The following is a 25947-nucleotide window of genomic DNA, read 5'->3' on the forward strand; positions in this document are numbered from 1 at the left end:
AGATACTGCTATTTGAGTGGAAGGAAAAAAGAATTGCACCACCATTATCTCTCGTGAATCACCTTTCCTTGCTTTCCAGGGTAAAAACAGAACCCAGCTGCTTGATGACATGCCCACTCTTGGGGCTGCTTTTCCTCATGAAACAAAACAAGTCATTATGTTCTTTCTCTCCACCCTCTTTTATCTTTTTTGAAGCCAAGCTTCGTTCACTCCCACTCCCACCTCCACCACCCAACACAAAAATAGAAGATGCTTTGACACTTCTGAACAGCAGCGCATGTCCCTTCGCCAACCCCAAGTCTAGGACACACAAGACCTGCATTTGGGCAGGTTGAGAAGCAAGGACAGTGAAGTGGGCAGGATGCTCGGGGGGAAGAGCCATAGGTGAGTGGGAGGGACAATGTGGTGCAGAGGTTACAGTGCCAGACTAGGAGCCAGGAGAGACCATGGGTTGAATCCCCACTCAGGCATGAAGCTCACCAGGAGTGACCTTCGGGGCCAGGCGCTGTCGTTCAGTCTAACAACCTCACAGGGTTGTTGTGTGGTAAAAGATGGAGGGCAGGAACCATGTACATCACTGAGAGCTCCTTGGAGGAAAAGGTGTGATAGAAATGGAACAAATAAATAAGTAATCAGCTATGCATGCAGAAGGTCCCTCATTTCTTAAAACAAAATAAAAAAAATCTCTTGGTTCCATTGACTTACTGCCTTGCCAGATCCTTATTTCATATACTCTGTCTGTCTATCATCTATCTATCTATCTATCTATCTATCTATCTATCTATCTATCATCTATCATCTATCATCTATCTATCTATCTATCATCTTTCATCTATCTATCATCTATCTATATCTATCATCTATCTATCATCTATCTGTCTGTGTGTGTCTATCTATCATCTATATCATCTATCTATCTATCATCTATCTATCTATCATCTATCTATCTATCTATCTATCTATCTATCTATCTATCTATCATCTATCATCTATCTATCTATCATCTATCTGTCTGTCTGTCTGTCTCTATCATCTATCCTTTTTTTAGAAATAAGGTGGGATATGGATGCAAAAGAAAAAGAAAAAGGAATCAGCTTTACATGCAGAAGGTTCTGGGTTCAATCACCAACATCCGCAGTTCAGGACAGCAAAATCCATCAATTTCCATTCCTCTCAGTTCTCATCCCCCCCCCCAAAAAAAACTAAAATTCCATTCTCTGCATTTCCACATCTGTTTACAAATCTTTTTAAGTCTTCGTGAAAATCCATCACCATATTGCCACAAATTTCTCCAAATAGGCAGATGCTTATATGCATCTTCCCCTAATATAACACACTTTGGTGCTAACAGAATGCACACAGTGTCTCTGTTTATGCAAATCACTTCGCTGGAGGAAGTGCTTTGCAAAATTCAGAGAGGTGTGAATTTGGGAGGCTGGGCCCCTGTGCTGTTCAGGGCTCACTGCGAGGTCCCCCTCTGCATACTGTGCTTAAAATTGGAACACAATAGCATCCTTCCTGCTGGGTCCAGGCCAAAGGGAGCCCATCTAGTCTGGCATCCTTTTCACACAGTGGCTGACCAGATGCCCCGATGGTTAATCTGTGAGCAGGACCTGATTGCAGCTGGACTCCCCCCGCCTTGTGCACCCCAGCAACTGTTGTCCTTCCGAGACTCAAGTCTGAGCAGGAATTTGGTCAGGCCCCTGTTCTGACATTGGGGGGAAGAGATCGTTTAATTGCCCTGATGAAGGATTTCCTGATGAGATGCGACATCAGTGCCCGCTCGCACCGAACCCTCCGATTAAATCGTCATCTGGTGATAATCCGCGCCGTCCGGGACTGAAACTCTGTTCACGCACAAGAGAGAGAGAGAGTCTTTCTCTCTCTCACACACAGAGATTTGTTCAGGAACTCAGTTGCTATCGAAGAGCCGCAAACAATAATTATGATCAGTTAAGGGGTGCTAATTAACACTTGTAGCTGAGCGGGGGAGAGAGAGAAAGCGAGAGAGAGAGAGAGAAGGAGAGAGAGATCTCCAAGGACTCCGTGATGTGCTTCTCCCTGTGGCAGCTCCCCACCTCCCCAGCAGATGCTCTTGAGACAGGCAGGGCAAAGAGGAACCTGGCAGGGAGGAAATGGAGATGAAATGGGCAATGCTCAGAAAGAATGCTCTCGCTTTATTGCTCTTGACACTCGCCAGCTTCTTAACAGGTAAGTGAATTAGACCTGCGTGTAAGACACAGAAGATCCCTGGGGGATGGGTGTGGGTGTGTTGGAGTGTGTGGAGACCTGGTGAGATGATTTAACAAAGGTGAGAGTGTATCTATTCCCACACACCCCTGGCCACCCTATAGGCACAGCTCACTTGCCTTCAGTGTGCCCTTGTTTGAGGTGGGTTGGAATAAAAACTTGACCTGGTGTGAAACTTTTGCTGCGATTCTATTGACGCCTTTTAGCATACGGGACTATTGACGGTTGCTTAATGCCCTCTGGGGTATCCTCTGCCTCCTTTACTTGGGAGACAGCCCCACTGAAAATGGCAAGGCTTGCTTCTGAGAAAACTCGCATAGGACCAGGTTTGCAAGGAAGACTTCTAGGGTGGTCTTGTTCGTTTTCTACTGTTTTTGAAGCATGGGCATGAGCACACTTGGGTTGCTGCCTTGAGCATTTGTTTTAGAAAAGAAGCATGGATTTATTTCAGCTTAAAATATCCTCTGGCAGTAGGCAAGGCGCTTGTGGGCAAATCAATGTCTGCTTTCAGCAGAATCCCCCCACTCCCCTATAATCATGCCGCCCATATATCTCCTGCTGAGCCTTGCGCCAGGCTGTCTCTCGGTTCCATGGACTTACTGCCTTGCCGGATCCTTATTTATAAAAATTCAGTAACCAGATTCCCATGGCATAATGTGCTTGCATTTATGTTCTCAGATGCAAATTGCTTGGTGACCTTTTAGGTAACTAGTGACTAATAAGCATAACGAGTGATTAAATCAATAAATAACCTGGTCTGCATTGGGGAGAACCAAAAGGCACATTTCACCATGCAATTTTCACACACCAGTTGTATTTACACTAACGTGCAGCTCCAGTTCATTTCAAAGTGACTCGCAACAGGATCACACCTGACATGATTTTGACTGGACGCAGGTGGTGGAAATGAAAGTTTGCATCTGCTATGCAATGGCATGCAAAAGAACTCTCCCTGATTCTTGACTCTCTGATCCAGATTCTATCCTTCTCCATTCCCCCCCCCCCCGGCAACTTTTGCCTGCAGAGGCAACTTGGTTGCAAAGGTGGCTGGATATTATTAGCACACAGCCAGATGTTACAGCTCCAAATAACTTGCACATGAGAGACGCTCCAGGGAGGAAGAGATCTCAGCCCCAGAAACACTTTCTGTAAGGAATGCATGACCCGTAATGTGAAGTGTGTGCGAAATTAGCAGTTCCTCAGCCACCTCTCATTTCATCTACTGCTCAGTTCATTCCTATTACTAATTCTTGGTATTCAGCCTGGGGTTGTTGTTTTTCTTAATCAGTTAGAAGCAGGGATAATTAGATCTGTTGACTCCAGTTCTCTCAGTTTTCCAGTCTTAAATTGAGCCCTCCACATTTCTGCAGAAATTTGCTTTTTTTTTAATAAAAGAAATCCTGAAAATTCATGTATTTCTCCATATTTTGTATGCAGTTTTGACTAATGTGCAGGGTTTTTTTGCAAGCAATTTTCCCAAACATGATAATTTTTCATATGTTATTGAGCCTAATGCATTTATTTATTATGCACACGTTCCCCTAAAAGATTCAGTTTTGTAATTGTTGGCTGAAAAACTGCCCTGAAATATTTGGAAAAGTGAAAATTTCTAACGATCGCTGTCTTCTTACCCTACTAAAGTGCAGCTTATTCTTAGACTTACCAATTTCACAGTTCCTTGCCTGGGAGGCTGTGAGACCTCAAAAGCTTTAACCTGGAGGTGTAATAGCACCTTACCTATGGAAGGGCAGAATAGACATTTTCATAATGAACGACAATAGCAGCTCTAACTAATGCTCCGGGTTGGTGCAAGGCGTTTTGCTGCCTGAGGCACAAAACCAAGATGGCGTCTTCCACCTCTTTCAATGTAGAGCAGCTGAATCTGATTAAACACTGACAGTAGGAGAGCATCTTCCAATGCATCCAAGGGCAGGAGATGAGGGAGGTGCAAAACAGGCCATGAGGTAGACACAACTCTGTGCTTCAATTTAGGGGAAGGTCTGGTGGGTTCAGGTGGAAAAGCCGGCTATCTCAACTCTGGCTAGTGGTAGGGCTGAGAAAGCCCACCCTGCTTGTTATTTGAGCTTTTCGAAGGAATGACGCAGACTTACTGCATCTCAAGGCCTCTTGACCCCACAGCTTACAATTATTTCGCCTTGCCAGATATCTGAACATCTGCCAGTTGATGACCACCATTCATGCATCTAACCCATGAGAGCACTGATAACAAACTATAGTTGTTAGCCTTTCAGGAAAGAATGAGGGAGAAATCCAGTTTCGTTCGTATTGCAATGCCAACTTCTGCCCAATTCACAATACACAAATCGAAACTCGCCTGCCCCTCAAAATAAGAAGAATATTTCAGATTTTGCTGTGCAGTTCTCTAGCCCGAAATAGATGAATGTGTATAAAAGGGCATCTCTTAATGAAAACAATATGGGCGTCTCCCCACTTACATGGGGGTTATGTTCCCAGATACCCCACGTATATGTGAAATGGTGTTTAGTGGGGAACACCTTCTAAAAAACCCCAAACTCTGCCAAAAATCCATCAAACCCCACCACAACTGTTTCCTCCAAATCTGCTTTCTCAAACTTCAACTCCCCACAGGTTTCAAAGGTCAGTGCAAAGACTCATGGGATTGCAGTTGCAAAGGTTCCTGGGACTGCTAGGGTTTTCCTCACTCTTGGCAGGTGCCCTCAATCTGCACTTTCTGGGAACAACTGAAGACATTGTTGTTCCAACAGACTTTTCCAGCTGAATAAATGGGTCTTTGCCACGAGTGTATACTTGTTAGGATCTCAGTCTTGTTTTAAACGTATTGCTTTTGTTTTTTTTAATTATCTGATATGTAAATTGCCTTGAGATGGTGGTTGAGAAGGCAATTGATTGATTAATGGTAATAATAACAACCTTGGCGGATTCTGATTCCCGCTTCTGTTAGGACTGAATATTACTAATCTGTATTATAAAATGTCACAGGATTAAGCAGGTTTAAAAGCTGCAGATGTTTCCAGCAAGGATGCCTTTTTTTCCTCAGATTCTCAATTTGGCCTACTGAGAGTAGACCTATTGAAATGAATGGACTGAAGCTAGCTATGTCCGTCACATTTCACTGGGTCTGTTCTGAGTAAAATTAATATTTGACACAGCCCTTTGAAATCAGTCCGTCTTTCCACTGTGATGCCATAGAGGGAGTGTCAGACTAGCTCCTGGGAGTAACCTTGGGGGGCCAGTCATTGGCTCTCAGCCTAACCTACCTCACAGGGTTGTTGTGAGAATTAAATGAGGAGTTGGAAGAACCATGCACCCCCACCTTGAGCTCCTTGGAGGAAAAAAGTGATATATAATTCAATAAAAGTGTATCTCATACTGCCCTGGGAACATAAATTTTCATTGAGGGTTGTAAGGATGTAAATTGTGCAAGCAACAAATCTGCACACATCTCCTTTGCGCCGCCTGCCATCTTCGCCTCTCAGCATTCCTTTCCTAAGCCCTTTATTTATTTATTTGTAATAATCCACCAGTTGTGTGTCCCCCCCCCAAACTCATTCCTCCCTCCAAGCCCCTGCTAACCAGTCATGTCTTTCAGCTTTGAGGACAGGGGATTTGCGGAGATTACAATGTTCTAACCAACTTCAGGATAAAATGGGATAAAGCTGTGATAAATGGTGGACGCAATTTTCTTCATCCCAGTAACCTACCCACCCCCCTCGTCCCTGCCTCCCCCATCTCCGCAATCCGTCGCTTCCTTAAGGTGAACCCAGACAACAGTCACAGTGGAAGAAAAAAAGGATTTAAGGGCCCTGGGGAGAGGATTGACTCATGATGTTAGGATAGAGCAGACTAAAGAACACTAGAGAATGGAAGGCAGACTAGAGAACAATGTGGCCAGGCTAGACGGGACTTGGAGTAAGGCCGCTTTCTGGGTCTAACATGGACCTTGGGACAGTCACTGGCTCTCTACCTTACCTACCTCACAGGGCTGTTGTGGAGTGTAAATGTAGAGGGGGGAGAACCACATATACCACCTTGCACCCCTTTGAGAAGAAGAAGAGGAGAAGAGTTTGGATTTGATAGCCCGCTTTATCACTACCCAAAGGAGTCTCAACGCGGCTAACATTCTCCTCCCCCCCCCCCAACAAACACTCTGTGAGGTGAGTGGGGATGAAAGACTTCATAGAAGTGTGACTGGCCCAAGGTCACCCAGCAGCTGCATGTGGAGGAGCAGAGACGCGAACCCGGTTCACCAGATTACGAGTCCACCATTCTTAACCACTACACCAAACTGAGTAAAAGGTGGGATGTCAATGTGATGGAGATATAGACAAACAGAGTGTCAGTCTTGGATCTGGGAGAAGAAGGTTCAAATCCCCACTTGGCTATGAAGCTCACTGGGCATGACCCTGACTCAGCCACAGCTTGCCTCTCAGCCTCACCACTGTGGGGGCTAAACGAGGAGGGAGTGAAAGAACCATGTAATAGCCACCTTGAGCTCCTTGGAGAGGGGAAAAAATGGTGAGATATAAACACAAAGGAATAAATCAAACCTTACTAAAACAACCGGGGTGAGAGAAAATAAATCGCACCACCTGTTATTTATTTCTGGTACCTAATGAAATCAAAGAAGGTCTCTTGGCATTTTCCAAAGGAGCAGCAATCAAAGATTGCAATTATTAATAAATAATAAAGAGAACCCCCCGGCAAATAGGATCACTGCAACTGACCCCCTCTCTCCTTTTCCCCCCTTATCCCTCCACTTATTGATTTATTTTTATCTGAGAGAGAGGCGAAGGCTAAACCCAGAACACAGCCCAGCTCACAATAAATTTTGGCAGGCGGAAGCCGTAGGGGGAGAGAGACAGCTCTGATGTGGGTATTTAATCTTCTCTTAATACCAAACCACATCTGTTTTCCTTTTCCCCAAAGGGGAGGCAGCAGCAGGGAGGGGGGTGGAGGAGGAGGGAGACCTCTAGCTGTGATGCCAGCAGGAGAGACAGGGCCATACTCAGCAGTTTTGTCACACCATGTTACCCAGACGTAAGGGGCAATTTGACAAGTTTTGGGTGTCCTGGCTGGGGGCAGGAGGGGGGTGCCAGATTTCCCAGCATGTTGCAAAACAGCTTAAGAAAGAAAGCGTCACAGGGGGATCTGGGCCTGTGACATGCATGGAGTGGTTCATGGGGGCAAAGGACCAGGGGCACCACTAGAAGCTTTGATCCAGATTCTGGAGAAGGTAGTATGGGATCATGCAAATCACAAAGTTCAGCAGTGCATGGCGCTCTCTCTCGCTCTCTCTCTCTCTCCCCTCCCTCCCTCCACCCCCACGTAGGTTTTTCATTGCCCAGGGATGGGGAATCTTGTTGTCCTCCAGATGTTGGGCTCCAAGCCCACGTCAGGCATCCCAGCCAACGGCCAGAGATGAAGGATGGGAGCTGGAGCGCACAAGCATCTGGAGGGCTGCAGATGTTCCCAATCTCTGACCGAGGGCAATCGGGTCCTTGAATCGCCAGTGACCTCTCAAGGCTGTTGGGATTTGTGCCACACCTCTGCGTTGGAAATAGTCTTATTACGCACTCTCCTGTCCTCTCCCCCTGCCCCAAGGAAATTAAGGCAGCAAATCAGTGTTGGCACAGCCCACATCACTTTCTCATGTGTTCACCGATAAGTCCATTTTATCCCTTTCCTGAAATAAATGACAGGGTTCCTTCTGTAAAATCCAGACAAAAATTTTGCATTTGAGTTCTAAATCTATTGTTGTGGATTTAACAGCCTGGATGATGCCCTGAGCCCCTTCCAATTCTTGGGGTTCTGTGCCCAGAGAATTCTGTTGCTGAACTAGTCAGACAAATTTCTTTGTAAGACAATGGCCTTAGCTGGGTGCTTAGGTGACCTCACCAGTACAGTGGTACCTCTGGTTGTGAACGGGATCCGTTCTGGAGCCCCGTTCGCAACATGAGCAGAACACAACCTGCATCTGTGCATGCGCAGGTCACGATTCGCTGCTTCTGCGCATGCATGTGATGTCATTTTGAGCGTCTGCGCATGTGCGAGTGGCGAAACCCAGAAGTAACCCTTTCTGGTACTTCCGGGTAGCCGCGGGATGTATCGTGAAAGAATGTAACATGAAGCGGACGTAACAAGAGGTATGACTGTATCCCAAAAGAACGAGATAGGTTGCAAGAGCTACAACTAAGGGCTCACTCACGCTTCTGTTCGTCTCATGATTTCTAGGCACTGGTCAGAGAAGTTTTTCTCTTGTCCCTGCCTCTTTCCTTGGGAAAACCTGCTCTTTACTGCTGAATTGGAACAAATGTAAATCTGCAGAAATCCTGACTGATTGGTTGTCATGGGACAAAGGAAAGTATAGTTGAGCCCTAAGTGGTGGTGGCCTCCAGGCTGATGGATGGGTCTTTCCTTCACCACCTCACCTGGCTGCTTGCTAGGAGAACAATAGCCTGAGAGTGGGCTGTGTGGTCTGAGCTAGAAGCAAGCTGGAAGTTGGAGATACAAAGAGATGTTGGCTCTAGTGCTGGGTTTTGCGGCTCACCTGAAAACCTAATGGGGAAGCATGATTTGTCTTATGCTCAGGTTATATATTGTTACACTACCCTGAACACCCCCAGTCCGGTCTCAGAAGCTAAGCAGGAGCAGGTGTAGTTAGTACTTGGATGGGAAATGCCGGGCACCTGCCCCTCTCTCTGATGAGCGGTGGCAAGAGCCCACGGGGTCCCAGGCACTCACACAGGGTCTGTGCTCCTTTAGGGAATTGAAGGTGTGGCAGAAACTGCCGTGGCTTTAAGAAATATGGCTCATTCACCTATTTACACATTCAGTCTGCATGAAGGGAGTCCAAATCTTACAGCATAGTCTTTTCAAGAGGTGCTAGTACCCCACAGCAGCCCAGGTAGCCTTCAGCCAGCCTGCCCAAGATGGATCTCGGCTCCTTTTCCAGCTTCTCCCTCCCAGCAACCCTTGCTTGAAAACTCCCATTTCCTGTCCCATCAAACACACACACCCTCACCTTGGCATCCCTTCAACCCCCCCATCTTTGTTCACACCTCAGGGCAAGGGGGAAGGAGTTCTCTTGCATTGGCAATGGTCCTCAAAGGACCCTTAATGACCCTCTGTTGCTCCCTTAATTGCCCTAGCTTGGCCAGGCTACCCAGGAATTACTCTGCAGCTTATATTTCTCTCTTGCCACCCCAAATAACCACAATCCTTGCATTCATTAATTTCTAGGGGTCAGGGGGATCCCCTCAAATCTACAACAATATATATGTGTTTGAATAGAACCATTTTGTTGCACTTACTCAGGTTTGGTTTCCTTGGAATGTAGGTCAGTGGAGACTGTGGTCTCTTTAGAGGTAAAATCTTTTAAAACACATTCCCCTTAAAATAAACATTGCCTGTCAAAATGTGTGTTTCTAAATGTGCATCTCCAAAATATGCACTGTTAAATGTACTTTTGATATGTTCCTTGAGCCGAGATCTGTGTTGCAGCATTCAGAGAAGTGTGAAATAGGATGCATAGCTAAGATGCAACCTGCAGATATTCATTCAGAAGGGGCAGATCAGATCATGATGGACCAGCAGGCACAATGATCTAATGCCTGAAATACCGTACTTCCCCTCTGAGGAAAAGTTGAATTTTTGGGGTGGTGGGGGTTAGTTTGGAAGAAAGGGATGCGGGTGGTGCTGTGGGTTACCGGTAAACCACAGAGCCTCTTGGGCTTGCCGATCAGAAGGTCGACGGTTCGAATCCCTGTGACGGGGTGAGCTCCTGCCAACCTAGCAGTTCGAAAGCACATCAAAGTGCAAGTAGATAAATAGGTACCGCTCCAGTGGGAAGGTAAACGGCGTTTCCGTGCACTGTTCTGGTTCGCCAGAGGTGGCTTAGTCATGCTGGCCACATGACCCAGAAGCTGTACGCCGGCTCCCTCGGCCAATAAAGCGAGATGAGCGCCGCAACCCCAGAGTCATCCGTGACTGGACCTAATGGTCAGGGGTCCCTTTACCTTTACTAGTTTGGAAGAAAGTCAGTTAAGTGGGGACATGATAGAAGATTTATCCACCATAAAGTAGCTTGAGAGGAAATATGTCTCTCTCCCATGATACCCAAACCCAACTGGGCCATCCAGTGAAGCTGAGTGATGGGAGATTAAGGACAGTCAGACAAAGGAAATGAATTCTTCACACAATGCATAGTTAAACTATGGAATTCACAGTGTAACGATGGGCATCAACCTGGATGGCTATAAATAGGAACTGGGAGATAAGAAGGCCAGTGGCTTCTAGCCACAGTGGTCATGTTCTTCCTCCATAGTCAGAGGAAGCAATGCTTCTGAATACCAGTTGTTGGAAACCACAGGAGAGGAGAGGGCTCTTGTGTTCGAATGCTGCTTTGGTTGGTTTCCCATTGAGACATCTGGTTGGCCAAATTGAGACCAGGATGCTGAACTAGATGGGCCCCCTTTGGCCTGATCCAGCAGCAGGTTCTTCCTATGTTCCTATGGAGCCTCCAGATCCAGAGGCAGTTTATCTAGATTCCTAGGTTTTGGGGGGAAGCATTTGGCCATTGTGAGAACATGAGGCTGGATTAGATGGGTCCCCTTTGGCCTGTTCCAGCACCCAGGCTCTTTTAATGGAATTTGCAAAGATCAAATCCCTTCCCCAACCTGCACATTTTTTTCCTAGAAACTAAGCCCTGCTGAATTCATTGGGAGTTATTTCTCAGGAAACCTGCATGGGATCATGGTGCAACACTGTAAAAGGACGACTCTGGGATTTCTTAATTGCTCCCCCTGTGATAAGTGGAATGACCTAGAGCTCATATTGATCAGGACCCAAGCAACACCGGTTTACAACGATGGAGCCAATAGCTGTATTTCAGTATGGCAATGTGTCCAACTCATATCAATTTCTTCAGTATGCAATAGAGAGCTAAGGGTCACCCACTGATGTGCCTATATTTCCATTCTGAGGTCTGAATTCTGCCTGTTTTTTCTCTTGCATAGGTGGAATGTCTGGTCAACACAGACTGGCAATCAATGCTAGCCAAAGATGGCTTGACTGGTGTGCAGGTGAATGAGCCCTTAACAGCACAGTCAACATTGTTAGGTTCAATAATTATTGCCTGAGTAGATGAAGAAATAGAAGGGGGGGGGGGAATAGTGGTATGAGTAGACCCAGGTCTTTTTCAGAATTTGCCAGTGGGTCAACCCATTTCCTGTCCATCTAGGACCTTGTCTGGATATTTTTGACACAGCGCCACCTAGGGGAGTGCCCTCCTCTTCACAGCTAAATGCCCATGTGTACCTAAAATCTTGCCCAGATTCTTGAAACAGTGACACCCTGTGGCCTAACTTCATCTTCACATCCACTGTGCCCATGTGTGTTTTAACTTATTCCCAGAACAAGACAAGATTGGTTAAGAATCTGATCCTCTGGCAGATGAATAGACTTTAAATAACACTTTCCCTGAAGTGTGCAAAAAGCTGCATGTGAACACATGTTCAACGAAGTCTCCAGATGATGGGCTTTATGACTTAATGCTTAAAAGGAAAATATCAGATTGCCCACAGGCTTTAGGTGGCTTTTGCTATGGATGATATTTCCTTCTTATAGACATAAAAATGTAATGTTGTCGTCATGCTGAAGTTCATGTGGTTGCTGATAGGGGCTACACCAACTCCAGCTTCATGACAGAGCAGCAGGCAGGCTAGCAAGCAAGCAAGCAGTGTGGCCATGTGAGCTGTTTAACAGAAAGGGGGTCTTCAGAGAGGGGTTTGTCTAACTACCTCCTGAAGCACTCCCCCTGCATTAAACATGGCTGCCATGAGGTTTAATGAAGGGGGGACACACTTCAGAAGGTCAAACCACTCTCTGAAGTCGCTCTCCTCCTCCTTTAAAAGGGGTTGGTGTTTGGGGTGAGATGGGAGGAGTGGGTGGTGGGGTATACTCTGAGGGGAGGGGAGTTTGGGGTGAGCTGTGAGGGGATAAGTGAGGGGGCAGGTGGTGTATAAAGGCAGGGGGAATTGGTCAGATGTGAAGGGGGTAGGAGTTGACTAGGTGTCGTGGAAGGGTTGGCAAATGGAGTAAGCAGGGGCGGCAGCCCCTACTACTATTATAAACATAAAACACAGATATTTAGAACATTCATATCCAACTTAACGGTATATTCAATGGGAAAATCTTCTATTGAGTAAAAAAAGTGGTTGGCTCCACCCTGCTAGCTCTGCAGAGTCAGCTAGCAGGATTGTTGCCTAAAATATCATGGGTGTGAGTAGTATTACAACATTGGAGGCTCAGTTTTCAATCAGGTTGGTGACCTACCTCTTGTGGGAGCAAAACCTGTACAGTGGTACCTCGGGCTAAGAACTTAAATCGTTCCAGAGGTCCATTCTTAACCTGAAACAGTTCTTAACCTGAGGCGTGCTTTTGCTAATGGGGCCTCCTGCTGCCGCTGCGCCAATGGTGCACAATTTCCGTTCTTAACCTGGAGCATCCACTGCCTGGTTAGCAGAGTTTGTAATTCGAAGCATCTGTAACCGGAAGCTTCTGTAACCCGAGGTACCACTGTAGTTTAACAATGTTCTGCATGAAAAAGTACTTTCTTTTAGACTGTGCTATGTCTTCCAACACTCTAAGCCTAGGGCTAGGAAGAAAAATAATTCTGCCCCACAACCCCCTATGTTTTGTGCATAGATCTCTTTTCTCTGATTATTACTGTTCCATTCCCTTTCTGTATCATCCTCAGATCTCATCTCTGGCCAGTCACACACCCCTCCTCGCCAGGTGAACGGGGTCCTGGGAGGTTCGGTGGCCCTCTCTGTGAACATTGGTCCACAGGCCAAACTGAAGGAGATCGAGTGGAGCTATCGGGCTGGATCTGGCCCAGCGCTGCTGGTGGCTTTGTTTCGGGATGGGAAATTTGAACGGCCTGATCCTGGTGACCGGTTTAAGCAGAGGATAGAAATGTACAATGAGACGCTCAGGATCAAGGCATTGGAGCTGAATGACAGTGGCGTCTTTGGGGCTCGAGTGAAGTTATTCCCAGCTATCGTTGAAGATCAGATCTTCCGCCTCATGGTCTATGGTGGGTCATTAGGCTGTATCCAGCTAAGTTATACTCCATGTTGACTCATGGGAATTAATGAGCCTGAGTTAGTCATGTCCACTCATGCATATTAAAAATAAAATAATCAGCAGAATTTCAATTTTTAGCCCAAGGAAATTGCCATCTCTCTCCCTGTTTTAACAGGAATAGTATACTTTTGTTTATTCAGTCGACAATACATAAACACCAGATACAGGATAGGGTTATCAAAGCAAGGGATCTGTTCACAGTATTGCAGAATTTCAGAAAGAAATGAGTGCCAAAACACAGCCATCCTTCAAAATCTGCCCTTCTCTGAATTTTGCGATGCAGTTCTTTAACCCAGTAATATGGACAAAAATGCCTAGGCTGCGGTAGGTTTTCCATTTTTAAAAATGCAAATATTAGTTACAGTAACATACAAAATGCATTTTAGGGAAAATTGCATTTAAAAATGTGTATATTAGGAAAAATTCACACTAAAATGCTGTTACGATTTTTAAAACTGATGTATAGAACTGAAATTAAGAATGGGAAAGTGAGAATATGACAGTTTATTCCCTCAATATTCAAGACAACCACAGTAGATTATGTGTATGTATATATATCTATGCACCCACACATTATGTATTTTTAAGTAAAGCAGGGTTGATGAGCAATCAAATGTAGTTCAAAAAAATGCAGACACTTTCGACTCTGCATTCATCTTTCCTTTAACAGTTGTGGCCTAGTTTTGATGGCTGTGGAAAGGATCTTGGCTGTATTTTCAGTAAGCTTTGGATTAATGAAATTCAGTAATCTTAGGATCTGCCATTAAAACAGAATCATAAAAATCATCTGAGTTTCCACAAGTGTGTGGGAAGCACTGTGGAGACAAATTGGGATCTTATATCCCTATGAAAATTAATATTGATGCACAAAATTAAAAAGGCAAATGTGTTAATTTCTTCTGGTCTTTTAGCAGAACCAACATTATCTGCAGCTCATTACTAAGAAATATTTAGGTGTTGGGAGGAAATGGGAGAGCCAATTCCCCTCCTCCATTGTGCTTTGGATACTGGATTTATTAAAGCATTGCAAACTCGTGACTGGGATTTCTGAAATGCAGGAGTCTGCAGTTTTACTGTGCTTAGAAACAGAGTGTAGATTTCATCTGCCTCCTGTGTGAGAAGGCAGAAATGTAATGACCTATTTGGAAAGCCCCTGGCTCCCAATTCCTGAGAGTGACTTTGTGACATCTGTTCAAACTTCATGTTGGCTGACATCCACCACATATCATTTTTCATTTTCCCTCATCATTGGCACCCAGAACCCGTCTCTACTCCACGGATACAGAGTCAGCTGGTCTCCAGCACGTCCAAGTGGTGCAATGTGACGCTCCAGTGTCTCTCTCCGGGAAAGGAGCAGGTCAACGTCACTTGGAGGAAAGGAAACCCGATCCGGGATCTCGGGAGCTCGGACAGATACCAGGTCTCCCCCGATGGCAAGACTCTCCGCCTCTCGCTGCTTCCTGCTTCCCTGAACACCACCTATTCCTGCACGGCCAGCAACCCCATCGAGCACAAGATCGTGTCCTTTGACTTGCAAAGGATCTGCCAGAGTGGAGGTACAGATGTTTTTTAAGGCAGTGTTTCCCAACCGGTGTTCCGCGGCACACTAGTGTGCCGTGAGACGTTGCCTGGTGTGCCGTGGGAGGGAGGCGGGCGAGTCAGGCGGCGAGAGGCCTTAGGCGCCCTGCAGAAAGGCGTCCTCTTTGTGGGTGGGTTCTCCCCCCTCCCTTAGCGCATCGTATTTAGTTAGGGATTCTGGAGAGGGGGGCGGGGGCGCGCTGGCCCCGAGCGGAACAGACGCGCCGTCGTCCCCACCTCCCTCTCCTCAGTAGCTCCGAGCCGACTGACTGAGGGTGGGATGCGGCCAGCGGTGTCCTCTCTCTCTCTCTCTCCGCCTCCCAGCACCGCTTTTCCCGAGGCGGGCGCGCGCCTAAGGCTGAATGGGAGCAGCCTGGAGGCTTGGCGGCCTCTCAGCGGCTCATGATGGGCGTCCCCGAGGCGGCAGGTGCTGAGCAGGGGCTCTGCGAGAGGGCGCGAGGGATGCGTGGTGGTGCCTGCGCGCGCGTGACTTAAGAGGGCGACCTGCTGCCTCTCCTCTCTCTCCCCTCCCTCCCCTCATGGGCACGGAGTCCCCGGCACAGCTTGGCGCTACTACAGCTACAGCTGCTGCTGCTCCTGCTTGGATGAAGGTGGCTGCTTCTTCCTAACGCCCAGCCTCTGAGGGACCGCAGTCTCCCGCCCTTTTTTTTTTTTGGCGGGATGCTGAGGTAAAGGATCCCCTCGCGCGCGGGCGGGCATCTCTTTGGGCAGGGCGCGTGTGGAGGCTTAAGGTGGGGAGTGTGGAGGGGTTGCCGCTTGCGAGGGGAGGGTTCATATTGTATTGGGCTGCGGTGTGGGCGACACGGCTCTCCAATGGCCAGCCCGCGGAGGAACATTGAGTTGGAGCATTTCGAGGAGAGGGACAAAAGGCGCACTGAATAAAGTATTTTATAATTTTTCATATTTATGTTTACTTACTATTTCATAATAAAGTAATTATAAAATACTTTCTTTGTGTTTATTTGATTCCTATTAAAGAGAGTTACTTTATATATAGTCAATATAGGCACAGAGTTAATTTTTAAAACATTTTCTAATGGTGGTGTGCCTCGAGATTTTTTTCATGAAACAAGTGTGCCTTTGCCCAAAAAAGGTTGGGAAACACTGTTTTAAGGAATGAATTTTTAAAAAAGGAATTTTCCCCACATGGAACACTTTTCAAAACACTTCTCTTGCTTTTCCAGCTTTATCATCCACACAAAACAACTTATAAGTTATAAGAACTGAGAAGATTGATACATAGTGATTTCTTATGAATTTCTAAAGTTTTCCCATTGAGCCTGTACGTAGATACATTTGTCAGTGAATTGCTACATTTGGTATTGACACTTTCCCTGTTTTCCTTTGTTGGAGACCTGGGGCTCAGCCGGGAGTCGCGGGCTTCTTCTGCAAACTGAGCTGAGCCTCCCTTGCAGATGCAATGCCTTTGATTTTCTTGACTTTAGGGGCTGCTGTCAGGGCTCTGGAGTTTCTGATTAGACAGGCACTTTTGTGAATGGAGTTTTGAACCTAAATGAATGAGGTTCTGGTAATGTGCAGCACATACCCCCTGTCCTTCCCTCATGGTGAGGCAAGGCTTGTGGTGTGTGTGTGTGTGTGTGTGTGCCTCAGCCTCTCCCATCCAATTTCCCCGTAACGATGCTCCAGGTGTCTGTGTAGAGAGGCAAAATCATGCAAAGCCAGGAAGACAGATTTCCTGGCTTCCCTGACCCTTTGACTTCTCCCTTTCTATTTCCTTACTCACTATTGGAGTTCTTAAACCCAGCTTGTTTCCTTACCCTTTTCTGTAATTTCATCTCTCCTTGCAATAATTCTTTCTCTCCTGGTTTCTCTGTAGCTGGTGCATGCTCCATAAAACTATCAGATACCCCTATGTTGATCTGTCCCCCCCCCCCTCTTTCCCTTTCTGTTTCTCTGAAACCTCTGCCTGACATTCGAGAGTCCTGCCTTTTTTTGTGTACTTGCTGTGAGCACCCGGATAATGCTCTACAGCTGCTTCTGTATTGCTGTGTGATCTACACACTTGTTTCTTCCTGTGAGCTACCAGGAACGACACAAAAAGCAGCAGCAGGTGTTTGCTGCTGGAATTGTGAATGTGTGTGTAGTAGATCTTGCAAGCTGGCTCTGACCTTCTGCACCCTTCTCAATCCCAACAGCCGAGGCCTCTTTCTCCAAGTCAGGCTACGTCGTCCTGACCTTTGTCCTGCTAGTGCTGAGTCTTGGGGCTGCCTTCTGGTGCTGGAGGATCAATAATGAAAAATCAGCAGAAGCTGGTGAGCCAAACATTTGTTTGAAGTATTCCAGTCCTTCCCCTACAACCCTAATTACGTCACACTTAAAGAAACTCACGAGTCACAGAACATTTCAACCCCTGTTGGTCATCGGAACAACTTGGAGTTAAGTAATTTTACCCGAGTTTGCTTATTTCCTCTTCCCTCCCAATCTACTTTCCTTTTGAGCCATGACTGTTTTAGACTGTAAGTCTCAAGAGCAGGGACTGTTGTGTTTCTGTGGAACTGGAAGCTGCTCTTGGGAGGCTTTTTGACTGAAGAGCTGGATAAAACTTAAGTGAATAAAGAAATTAAATGGAGTGCAAGCTAAATGCAAGGGCCATCATCTTTTCTGAAAAACTCTGTGCCTTTAGGAACTCCTTGATACAGAAAGATTTTGCCTGTGGAAAATTTCCTAAGTGTCTCTCCCCACTGACAAAAACTTCCCCATCCTTAATAACTGCAAACTGGGCTGTTGTTATTGTCACAGGGGAGCAACCAGATTAGACAATATTTATGTTAAAATGGAAGGGCAAGGAGCCTGAGACCTGGGGAGGAGGCAGATGTGCCCCCCCCAGGCCTCTCTGTCTAACATCAGTACTGCTCCCAGGTCATATACAGTATTTTTGCCTGGCTGGAATCAGGCAATCCCCCTTTCTTTCCTGGGTAGAGGATAGAGACTGGGTTGTGAGTCTGTGCAGAAAGTAGCCTAAGGCAGCGTTTACATTGGTTGCTCCACCCACTTTCCCTCTGGCCCCACCCACCACTGGCATGTGGCCCTCAGAAGGTTGCTCAGATGGGAGTGTGGCCCTCAGGCTGAAACAGTCCCCATCTAAAGCAATGTAGGATCTCTCTCACACAGATCTCTCTCGATCTCTTTCTTCTTCCAAGTTACCATTCCAACTGTGCAAGTGGAGGAGAGCCCATCTGACCCCCAGTATGCAGAGATCCTTCGGAGGAGCCCCCCAGAAGGTAACAATAAGGTGAGACTGTCCTGAGGCCCCCCACTGGGCCTCTCCTCTGCCGGCTGGAAGCCCAGGTCAGCCTAGAGCAGTGTTTCCCAACCGGTGTTCCGCGGCACACTAGTGTGCCGTGAGACGTTGCCTGGTGTGCCGTGGGAGGGAGGCGGGCGAGTCAGGCGGCGAGAGGCCTTAGGCGCCCTGCAGAAAGGCGTCCTCTTTGTGGGTGGGTTCTCCCCCCTCCCTTAGCGCATCGTATTTAGTTAGGGATTCTGGAGAGGGGGGCGGGGGCGCGCTGGCCCCGAGCGGAACAGACGCGCCGTCGTCCCCACCTCCCTCTCCTCAGTAGCTCCGAGCCGACTGACTGAGGGTGGGATGCGGCCAGCGGTGTCCTCTCTCTCTCTCTCTCCGCCTCCCAGCACCGCTTTTCCCGAGGCGGGCGCGCGCCTAAGGCTGAATGGGAGCAGCCTGGAGGCTTGGCGGCCTCTCAGCGGCTCATGATGGGCGTCCCCGAGGCGGCAGGTGCTGAGCAGGGGCTCTGCGAGAGGGCGCGAGGGATGCGTGGTGGTGCCTGCGCGCGTGACTTAAGAGGGCGACCTGCTCCCTCTCTCCTCTCTCTCCCCTCCCTCTCCTCATGGGCACGGAGTCCCCGGCACAGCTTGGCGCTACTACAGCTACAGCTGCTGCTGCTCCTGCTTGGATGAAGGCGGCTGCTTCTTCCTAACGCCCAGCCTCTGAGGGACCGCAGTCTCGCGCCTTTTTTTTTTTTTGGCGGGATGCTGAGGTAAAGGATCCCCTCGCGCGCGGGCGGGCATCTCTTTGGGCAGGGCGCGTGTGGAGGCTTAAGGTGGGGAGTGTGGAGGGGTTGCCGCTTGCGAGGGGAGGGTTCATATTGTATTGGGCTGCGGTGTGGGCGACACGGCTCTCCAATGGCCAGCCCGCGGAGGAACATTGAGTTGGAGCATTTCGAGGAGAGGGACAAAAGGCGCACTGAATAAAGTATTTTATAATTTTTCATATTTATGTTTACTTACTATTTCATAATAAAGTAATTATAAAATACTTTCTTTGTGTTTATTTGATTCCTATTAAAGAGAGTTACTTTATATATAGTCAATATAGGCACAGAGTTAATTTTTAAAACATTTTCTAATGGTGGTGTGCCTCGAGATTTTTTTCATGAAACAAGTGTGCCTTTGCCCAAAAAAGGTTGGGAAACACTGGCCTAGAGCTGTTTTGCAGAAAGAGGAATTATTTCCTCAATGGCTTGGCTATGGACTCTTCCTTGAAGGCTCGGCTATGGGGGTCTGCTGAACTTCAGAATATATCACTGCAGGACCTCACAGGTCCTTCTTTAGCTACTGGCCTATGAAGATGTAAAGGGGGGAGGTTTGCCCTTCGCAATAAATCCCTCGGCTTGACGGTAGTGGTATTTAAAGTCTTTATTGTACAAGTATTTACAAAGTACAGAATATCTCTTCACACGTCCAAATCATCGGCAACAGATCCCGGGAGTGGGGGCTTTCAGCTCCGCCTCCAGCAGAGCAGTCTTGGTAATCTCATACCTCTGTGTTGCTCCCTACGCTTTAACCCCCTCCTGTCCTGAGCGGCTAAACATGGTGTGCCCTCTCCCTCTGTGCCAGAGCTGGAGTGGTGCTGGGGCTCCCCAACATCAGGGAGTCCTGTCTCCACTTCCCCTTGCTCTCCCACACCTTCCAGTGCTTCCTCTTCTGCCAGCCCCTCTCGCTCCTCCTCATCCAACTCAGGAGCCGTCTCAGCTGGCTCCGAGACAGAAGAGGACATTTGAGCCCAACTGCTGAGCCCAACAGCTGGCTCCATGACAGAAGAGGACATTTGAGCCTAACTGCTGAACCCAACAGCTGGCTCTGTGACAGAAGAGGACATTTGAGCCCAACCACTGGGCCCAACAGCTGGCTCCGTATATTATATACAGTGGACTATTTACAGGAACAGAACATGGATCTTTAACTAGCTCTCTCTTACACGACTCACAACTCTCAACCTCCAACTCCTACACTCGCCACTCTAACACATTCCAGTTAGTAGACCATAAATTGTTATTCCTGTGAGAGCTTGACCAATCATGGAGCTGTCTCCATGCCTCTGTATCACCAGGCAGATTACACTCCTTTACATTGCCTTGGCTGTCGGCCAAACCCTAATTGACTCTGTATGAAGCTGCACAAATTCAGATTCCCAACAGAGACTTCTGCCTGAAATCCTGGACAGCCACTGCCAGTCAGTGTAGACAATACTGAGCTACATGGACCAATGGTCTGATTCAGTATATGGCAGCTTCCTATGTTCCCAAGTGTTGGGGGCGGGTGTCATTTTTATTCTCAGCAAATGCCACATCATTTAAAAACAAACAAACAAACAAACTTCTTCCTTATTTGCATTTAGTCCCTAGGTCTCCGGGAAAATAATGCGGAGAGAAGCCCCCAGAAAGAACGGCTTGTCACGACTATTTACGACCAGATCCGAAGGACCCCGGACAATTCTTCTGAAGAAGTCACATAGGCCCGGTAAGGTCCATGATATTTTGGATGGGCTTAAAAAATATATCAAATGGTGGTGATTTTTTTGCACAAATATATGCACGCAAATAAGTTTCTGTGTGATTCTAGTCATGGACCAGCCTCTCCTTCAAGACCTTCAACAAAGGAGAGCTCCAGCAGCTCTAGATAGTTGTTCACTTTGTCAAACTGGTCCTACCATCAATACGTTTCTCCTCATGTCCAGTTGAGATCTACCCTCAATCTAGGGTAGATCCTTTAATCTAGTAGAGGGGAAGAAGTCTGTCCTCTCTTCTATGGGAGAGCCCCAATATGCCATCTGATTTATAAATATAATTCTGTTTCCCAACAGGATCCAGAAAGAGGGATTTTGTCAAGAAACATCACCTTTGCAGGGGCCAAAAACCAAATGATGTGCCAAACCCTCTGAGCACCACTTGGGACTTGCCAAGGCTACCTTTTGTTTTTGTTTTTTGGCACAGAAGAGAAGAGAATATTTCATGGTCAAAAATTCCCTTTCTTTCCTTTTATTGTGAAACCTTATTTTCTGCTACAAGCCCTCACTCCAAAGTCCTCGCTCTGAAATGGCTGGAAGCCCTCACTCCAAAGTGGCTTGAGGATATCTTGCTGAAGCTGAACCCTGGAAGGGAGAACGATCCAAGGCTTTGTAGACTATGGAGCAAACTATTCTCCAGAAGGCCAGTCCATACAATGGAGTTTTCTGCCTGCCTCAAAAGAAAGCAAAGAGGGGGGTGGAGTCTTGAGATATCCACCCCAAAATTGGGCAGATTGGCAGAGATTGAAAGATTGCCCACCACTCTTCTCCTGAAATGGAAGCCATTGTGGGCAGCAGCAACATGTAACCAGAACCATTCTAACATGCAATTACATGGCTAAAAGGAAGACTCTGCTTTTGAGATGGACAAGACATCAATAAATAAATATTCAGACTTACATCCCATAAATGTTTTAGTAAGCCCGTCCATGACTGCTTGTAAGCAAGAGAGAGACCGTCTATGAATGGATGCGACCTCATGCTCAGGATAGCATCTGTTATCCAACTCCTAGACCTCAATCTCTCCTTAGGTGTCACAATAGACTTCCCTTTGGGCTGCTCTGTGTAAGAGGGTAGTGGGCTCTTGACTGTGCTAGCAATCCTGACCTTGTGCTCATGGTGTATCAAAGTAAATATGACAGCAAAACTAGCACTTCTACGTTCCAGCTTTAAACAAAACTAAGAGGAAGGTGATGCTGCCACTGATTGATCATCCTGAATGATGCAGTTCATGAACTGGGACTGGAATGAAGATGGGTTTCTGCTTATGGGAAAGGGATGGATGCAAAAGGGTTTGTTTCCATATAAATATGGTGGAGGAAAGGGTCCTAGCTCAGGGACAGAACACCTGTTTTGCATGCAGAATGCCCCAGGTTAAACCCAAAGTAGCATCTCCAAGTAGACCTGGGAATGTCCCCTCCCTGAAACCCAGGAGAGCTGCTTCCAGCCAGTGTAGACAGTCCTCAGCTGGATGGACCAATGGTCTGACTCAGCAGTATGCAGCACTTGGGCAAAGCGATGTCTCAGTGGTAGAACACCTGCTTCACATGTAGAAGGTCCCAGCTTCAACACCTGAATGCACCTCCAGGTATGGCTGGGGGAAAAGGCAGAGACCCATGTTCCTAAACCAAGGCTCCATTTCTCCCCAACCTATTGTCTGCACACTGGCCTTCAGCTTTTCAGATCTCTCATATCAAGCGTCTTTCTTGGACCTGTCTGCGGCTGAACTCTAGAATGCTCAAAGCCTCTCTTTTTAAAGTTTCAGATTCCACCCTCTGCTGTTTGAAGTACTTCGGAGGGAGGGGGGGAATTAATGTGTCCTGCAACAATATGTTGCAGTTCTAGATTCCAATCAGAATGTTACACTTACATTTACACACACACACAACCTCCTCACTCTGTTCTCCATTTTCCTTTTGGCATGCTAACTCTATAATCCTCATATGGTTGATTCTCTTTTTTTTGGGGGGGGGGAGAAGGTGTCCCATTAAGTCTTTTGCTTTCAGATTTTTGTACATCTGCAAACTCTGGGGTTCCCCCAGGCCTGGAAATGCCTCCCTCCTCATGTAGCTCACAGAGATCCTCTTTTGGCCACAGTCCAGTCAACACTTGGCCCCTGTGCTTGCTATTACAAGGTAGAAGCTGTTCAAAAACCTGTGCTGGAAACCTCTGGCTTTGATGCCAGACACCATACTCACACTGCAATGGTGGGAGTGATCTTCAATGAGTTCTGGGTATAGAATTAGGTCTGTGGCTGCTGAAGTGTAGAAAGCCAAGTATCTGGACCTCCCAGCCCAGCTCAAGGTGCTGTAGGACCACAGAAGCCAACCGTGCATTAATTAGCTGGTCATTGTATCATATCTGGTCCCTGCTCTAGATCTCACGAGACTTTACAGTGTGTATGTTGGGCACCATGCTATGTGCTGTGCTATTTGTCTCAATAACATTTGGTAAATTAACCCTTTGAAGAATGTTGTCATTGCCTGGTGGTAAAGGTGTACGAAGATTGTGGTTAACAATATCCATGAGGTTTTGTATATTTTTATTTCAGTCTGCCCAAAGTCGGCACACACACAGACCATGCAATTTTTTGAGCCAAATTAATGAGGCAGCAGGTTGTTGTTTCAGCACTGGGGATGGGACAGCAATTGCTGCATGAGAAAAACAGCCCTATCTAGAAATAGGAAGTAACCCATGGCAGTCCACCCTCTCAGACCAAGTGGGCTGCAAGAGAACTTCGACACAGAACCCATGGGCCATGCACCAGTGAAGGTGGTGAATGTCCTGTTTGAGTGTCTGGAGGTGGCTGTAAGATGGATGGTGGCTAATAGATTGAGGTTGAATCCTAACAAGACAGAAGAACTGGGGTTTTTTGGGGGGGGGACAGGCAGGTGTGAGGGACTCCCTGGTCCTGAATGGGGTAACTAAGCCCCTGAAGGACCAGGTGTGCAGCCTGGAAGTCATTTTGGACTCACAGCTCTCCATGGAGGTGCAGGTCAATTCTGTGTCCAGGGCAGCTGTCTACCAGCTCCATCTGGTACGCAGGCTGAGAGCTTACTTGCCCGCAGACTGTCTCACCAGAGTGGTGCATGCTCTAGTTATCTCCCGCTTGGACTACTGCAATGTGCTTTATGTGGGGCTACCTTTGATGGTGACCCAGAAACTACAACTAACCCAGAATGCGGCACCTAGCCTGGTGACTGGGAGCGGCCGCCAAGACCGTATAACACTGGTCCTGAAAGACCTACATTGGCTCCCAGTACATTTCTGAGCACAATTCAAAGCGTTGGTGCTGACCTTTAAAGCCCTAAATGGATTCAACCCAGTGTACCTGAAGGAGTGCCTCCATGCCCATCGTTCTGCCCAGACACTGAGGTCCAGCTCCGAGGGCCTTCTGGTGGTTCCCTCACTGCAAGAAGCCAAGTTACAGTGCACCAGGCAGAGGGCCTTATCAGTGCTGGAGCCCTCCCATCAGATGTCTAGGAAATAAACAACTACCTGACTTTTAGAAGACATCTGAAGGCAGCCCTGTTTAGGGAAGTTTTTAATGTTTGAAGCTTCATTGTGTTTTTAATATTCTGTTGGGAGCCACCCAGAGTGGTTGGGAAAAGCCAGCCAGCTGAGTGGGGTATAAATAATAAAATTATTATTGTTGTTATTGTTATTATTATTATTAGATTTCCACATTGTTAAGGTGGTCACAATAACATTACTATTATTTAGTATACCCAAGTAATATATTTAATGAAATAGATATAATTGAATACACAGTTAACAGGTTTAATATATATATTTGTTAAACAGATAGATAGATGCATGGCATGGAAATGCAGGAGAACCCAGAATCATGGTGTGTGTATGAGATTCTGACCCCTGAAATCCTGACAGATAAGATCTGAGTGCACAGAACAGGAGTCAAAGAGACTCCAAAATAATCGCTGCCACCTCTCACCCCTCCTGCACAGTCACAATCTGGACTATCCTTCTCCTAGTCCGTCCTGGAGGGGGTGGAGGGAAGAGGCAGAAAGTCACAGACCTGAGGTCCTCCTTTCTTATTGGGGTGTCTGTGTGTGTCTGTGTGTGTTTTGGATGTGGATCTTAAAAATACAGATGTTCTTTTAAAAAATCTCCATCTTGCCAGTTGAGAAACAGGAAGCTGAGTTTGCTCTTACCCACTAGGCAGGGTTTTCTGCACAGTCAAGATCTACCTATGATTGCCCCCAACCTCTGCTGCACCTCCCCACCCCACTGATCCCCCTTCTCAAGCCCCCAGTCACACCCTCGACCTGCGCACACTGGAGACAATGAGGGGCACAAACACACACACCCCAATTCACCACCACCAGCAGCACCATTAGGTCTTTATAATATTAATAATATTTTTTTATTTATACCCCGCCCTTCCCTTTTCAGGAAATCGGGCTCACGGTGGCTAACAACAAATTTAAAACACTTAACTGAGTGCTTTGCCACTCTTGCCCAGCCCTCCACTCCCTCCTTCCTGCAACTGGTGGGTTGGGGGCAGGGCTGGATTTAGGGCAACACGACTGATTCTCCCACACTGGGCACTGAGCTGAGAGGGCTGCTGTCAAGGGCTGGTGGCAATGGGTATGTGGAAGATAAACAACATTTTCATGCTCTCTGGCACCTGTCCTGGTGCACCAGAAACAGTTTAGTCCTTCTTGGTATGAGACCCAAAAAGCTGTCTGTGGACAAACGCCAGCTCCCTTGGCCTGAAAGTGAGATGAGTGCTGTAACCCCAGAGTCGCCTTTGGCTGGACTTAACATTCCACTGGTCTTTAACCTATGTGGAACCTCCATATGCTAGAAGGTCAAAGAGTGGAAGAGGGGCTGCTGCCTCCGTGCCCTCTCTTTGGCGTGCCATTTTCACTAGTGTATGCTTTCTTGCACACAGTTTCTCCTAATACATACATTTTTTGTACACATGTAGTGATTGGAGAAGTGCCTCACAAAAACCCAAAATACAAAGGGTAGCTGCATTTCACAGGTAAAGGTAAAGGGTAAAGGACCCCTGACAGTTAAGTCCAGTCATGGCTGACTCTGGGGTTGCAGCGCTCATCTCGCTTTATTGGCCGAGGGAGCCGGCGTACAGCTTCTGGGTCATGTGG

The 25947-nt window shown here is 47.1% G+C and overlaps 1 protein-coding gene across 3 annotated transcripts; it reads left to right on the forward strand.

Moving 5' to 3' along the window:
• The first annotated feature begins 1678 nt into the window (after nt 1–1678).
• LOC309358550 (SLAM family member 5-like) lies at nt 1679–23337 on the forward strand. Of its 3 annotated transcripts, none has more exons than XR_014163485.1 (8): nt 1679–2211; nt 11268–11333; nt 13010–13348; nt 14658–14954; nt 17154–17270; nt 18159–18239; nt 20651–20772; nt 21116–23337. XR_014163485.1 is itself a non-coding variant. In XM_081891813.1 (8 exons), the coding sequence occupies exons 1-7, from the start codon at nt 2136–2138 to the stop codon at nt 20765–20767; spliced, it is 1104 nt and encodes a 367-aa protein (XP_081747939.1). In that variant the 5' UTR covers nt 1693–2135; the 3' UTR covers nt 20768–20772; nt 21116–23337. The 3 variants fall into 3 exon arrangements, 2 of the variants coding, with proteins under 2 accessions (XP_081747939.1, XP_081747940.1); XM_081891813.1 differs by having other exon boundaries at nt 1693–2211; nt 18159–18250; XM_081891814.1 differs by lacking the exon at nt 11268–11333 and having other exon boundaries at nt 1695–2211; nt 18159–18250.
• The last annotated feature ends 2610 nt before the right edge of the window (nt 23338–25947 follow it).

This window comes from Podarcis melisellensis (genome assembly GCF_964234715.1).
Source record: "Podarcis melisellensis genome assembly, chromosome: 16".
NCBI lineage: Eukaryota > Metazoa > Chordata > Lepidosauria > Squamata > Lacertidae > Podarcis > Podarcis melisellensis.